At 38.7% G+C, this 3,944-nt stretch overlaps 1 protein-coding gene across 1 annotated transcript in view; it reads left to right on the top strand.

Annotated features, from left to right (window-relative positions):
* The window catches only part of LOC112146288, a 21,820-nt gene that overhangs the window by 12,544 nt on the left and 5,332 nt on the right, over nt 1-3,944 (top strand). The window contains exons 9-14 of the mRNA XM_024272034.2: nt 683-751; nt 993-1,112; nt 1,842-1,952; nt 2,261-2,377; nt 3,487-3,555; nt 3,796-3,924. Coding sequence (XP_024127802.1) covers nt 683-751; nt 993-1,112; nt 1,842-1,952; nt 2,261-2,377; nt 3,487-3,555; nt 3,796-3,924 — 615 coding nt within the window. The remainder of the gene's footprint in view (nt 1-682; nt 752-992; nt 1,113-1,841; nt 1,953-2,260; nt 2,378-3,486; nt 3,556-3,795; nt 3,925-3,944) is intronic.

Below are 3,944 nucleotides of genomic sequence, written 5' to 3'. Positions count from 1 at the left end.
TTGGATGACTTGTGTGTGGTTTCACCCCTTTTGGATGTTGGTCAATGACCTGAGGAGCTCCAGGACTGCAGTAACAAATGTTACCATAGTGACACTCAAAGCCTCAAATACAAAAGGGGTTTATGCAAGTATACACACCATGTGTCAGGAGATACAAAAACCCCTATTGGAACAGAAAAATCTGTCCAACACGAGACGCCTTCAGCTCATATGTTTACTCAGCTGCTGGACAGGACAAGTTAGAAGGAAAAAATCCTAATAAGGAGCTTCAATTGGAGTTTTTTTTGGAAAACATGTAGGAGACCGGCCCTCAAGGTCTGGATTTAGACACCTCTGATCTACAGGAAGTCTGTGACCTCTGTCATTCACAACCACGGTTATATTACAAAGGTTTAAAGTCAAATTTTGTTTTTGACCGAATCCCTATTTTCCTGCACCAGACTAAAGTGAATCTATGGTGAACATAAAAAATAAACTCATATTTTAAAGTGGAATAACTTTTTTACTCCACTGTACATTAATTCTGTAATCCCTCATGTCCTTTTTACTTGTACCTAAAACAAACCAGCTTAAGTTTAGCCCAGACATTATATGAAGTTTGGGAATTCTCAAAACAATTATCAAAAAGTCCAGATTTCTTAATAAATAAAATAAAAAGCGTGTTTTCTTTTCTCTGTTTCAGCTCAAACCTGATCTTCCTCAAAAACAACGAAATCCTTCGTCTTCTCCTTCATCCTATCAAACACCAACGGTAAGGCCTGTATTTGAATTACGTCGACATCAAGTCAATAATAACATGAATATACTTTTACTACACTCTAATTATAAATCTATAAAGTTTCAACCAATCCAACAACATTCAATGAAATGTTGATTTATTAGTCCAATTTCTTTTCCAGACTTCTGTTTGTTTTGATTGGTTGTGAGTTTTAGAATGAAGATTGTAGATTAAAGCTTCCCTGCTCAATAATCTCTGATATTCTCTTGTCTAGAATTACCTTGTGTTACCTCAGCAACACAAACGGTTATCAGTCAGCTCCAACGGAGCCTTGGAAGAGAGACCCGTCTCACCGGCACTTTCTGGAAACTCCCAGGATTCCAGTGGAACTAACGTAGGTCATCTGTCCTTTGAGGACGGTGGTGGTGAACGATGAAGCTGACAGTGGATAGATGTGGGACTACTAGACTCCATAAATTGATACATATTGTTATTTTTGCTCACTTAAGGTGTTCTATTCTGCTTTGCTCTTTCATTTCACCTCAATCTACCCTCTTTGAAACATTTGCCCTCAGAGGAATGTTAGATACTTATATAGCTCTTTCCTAGAAGACCCAAAGTGCTTTACAGTCACAGTCACACACTGATGCTGAACACTGGCGCCTTCATAAAACCACCAGGAGCAATGTGGGATTCAGTGTCTTGCCCAAGGACACTTCACCACATGGGTGGGGACGACCTGTGATCATTTGATCAGAGGTCAACCGCCCTACCTCTACATCCTGATCTCTCTGATCCAGTTCTGCCTGATCCTGCCTGCCAGACTCTTCCTGTCTCTAAACCCCTTAGAGTCTGCCCCTTCTGCACAGAGATTCCTGTTCAGTTACTGCTGCCACATCCTTCTGAAATAAAGCTTGTTTTCTTCCTATCTGAGTTTTGTCCAAAACCTTCAAAAAAACCTGACAAGAGTAGTTCAAAACCAGCTGCTCCCACTCTTAATTTTAGGGACATATCATAGCTTTTTGTTTGACCCATTGATGTGAAGAAATTTTGACCCAAAAAAAACACGTATTTTTTGGTAAAACTTCAAACATGAAATCAGATTTTTATGTTTCTCTTACAGCCTCTGGTTTCTGGCAGACTAACTCCTGTTCCTCACATTCGACAACTCTCTTTTTCCTCGTCTGATCTTTACAACGACAGACCATCCGCAGCCCAGAATCACACTCCTGAGGTACGGCGTGTTACAGTATCCTGTCACTATCAAGCCAATAACAGAGGTCGGCCACCTACCTCTGCACCACGACCGCCCAAAAGTTAACATAAAGAAATAAAATAGAGTATATTAACTCTTTTTGCACAAGTATTGTCTATTAGCTGGACAAACAAAACCAGCTGCTCCAACTCTTAATTTAGGGTCATATTAAAGCTGTTTTTTGACACGAACAAGAGAAGGATTTGAGGTTTCTCACTGATGTGAAAACATTTTGACCAAAACATATATATATATAAAATTTTAATGCTGTTTTTTTTCTGTTACAGACACAGCCCCTGATTCCTGTCAGACCAGCTCCTGTTCCTAGAAATCGACAACTCTCTTCTTCCTCCTCCAATCTTTATTATGACACACCATCCACAGCCCAGAATCCCACTCCTGAGGTAAGTCTTGTAGTATTTTGTCAACATTAACAGATTGAAAAAAATACCTCCTGCCTCTTTGAACGCATTTAACTAATTCATAGCTTTGTAAAAATAAAAAAACAAAGACCTCACATGCGAGAAGAGTTAGAACACTGTGTAAATGTGAAGACAACAGGATACAAAGTGACATTTTACAGTCTTGTGGAATCATGAGCTTGTCTTAAAACTGATTACACTTTTCCGAGACATGTATGCATATGAGGCTATAAAAGAGGTCCAATTTGGAAAAATATTTGGGATCAATTGTTGCGTTCTCCAATATCTTATGGTCTAGAGTTACAGTGAGTTGACACAGAAATGCAAATAATTATCAGTCAGCTTTTTCGAGAGAAAGATAGTTCCAAAAGTTCTTAAAAAAAACTCCCAGGATTCCTCTTCTTTGCTCGATTTTGAACAATCCTTAAAATGTTTCTCCTCTAAGACGCCTCCAAACATGACAAGTGGAGTTCCTACCAAAAGTTCGATTGTGCTTTTATCTGATCTTAGGACATTCTCATTAACTGGACAGAGTGGTTCTGGGATTGATGCTCACTGTTTTTGAGATCATTTTGATCCTCAAGGTGAGATCTTGTGGAGAGCCCCAGATGGAGGGAGATTATCAGTGGTCTTATTTGTCTTCTGTTTCCTAATAATTGCTCCCACAGTTAACTGCTTACCTATTCCAGATTGAGTCTTCCCAGTCTGGTGCAGGTCAACAGTTTTGTTTCTGGTGTCCTTAGACAGCTCTTTGGCTATAGTGGAGTTTGGAGTGCGACTGTTTGAGGATGAGGACAGGTGTCTTTTATAAATATGAGTTGTTTTTGACCAAATCCCTATTTTCCTGCACCAGAGCTAAAGTGAATCTATGATGAACATAAAAAATAAGCTCATATTTTAAAGTGGAATAACTTTTTTACTCCACTGTACATTAATTCTGTAATCCCTCATGTCCTTTTTACTTGTACCTAAAACAAACCAGCTTAAGTTTAGCCCAGACTATATATGGAGTTTGGGAATTCTCAAAACAATTATCAAAAAGTCCAGATTTCTTAATAAATAAAAAGCATGTTTTCTTTTCTCTGTTTCAGCTCAAACCTGATCTTCCTCAAAAACAACGAAATCCTTCGTCTTCTCCTTCATCCTATCAAACACCAACGGTAAGGCCTGTATTTGAATTACGTGAACATCAAGCCAATAATAACATGAATATATTTTTACTACACTCTAATTATAAATCTGTAAAGTTTTAACCAATCCAACAGCATTCAATGAAATGTTGATCTATTAGTCCAATTTATTTTCCAGACTTCTGTTTGTTTTATTGGTTGTGAGTTTTAGAATGAAGATTGTAGATTAAAGCTTCCCTGCTCAATAATCTCTGATATTCTCTTGTCTAGAATTACCTCATGTTACCTCAGCAACACAAACGGTTATCAGTCAGCTCCAACGGAGCCTTGGAAGAGAGACCCGTCTCACCGGCACGTTCTGGAAACTCCCAGGATTCCAGTGGAGCAGACCGAACTAACGTAGGTCATCTGTCCTTTGA

Source organism: Oryzias melastigma, linkage group LG8, assembly GCF_002922805.2.
Source record: "Oryzias melastigma strain HK-1 linkage group LG8, ASM292280v2, whole genome shotgun sequence".
Classification (NCBI taxonomy): domain Eukaryota; kingdom Metazoa; phylum Chordata; class Actinopteri; order Beloniformes; family Adrianichthyidae; genus Oryzias; species Oryzias melastigma.
The sequence above is the reverse complement of the archived record's forward strand: the minus strand, read 5'-3'. Positions and strand labels throughout refer to the sequence as shown.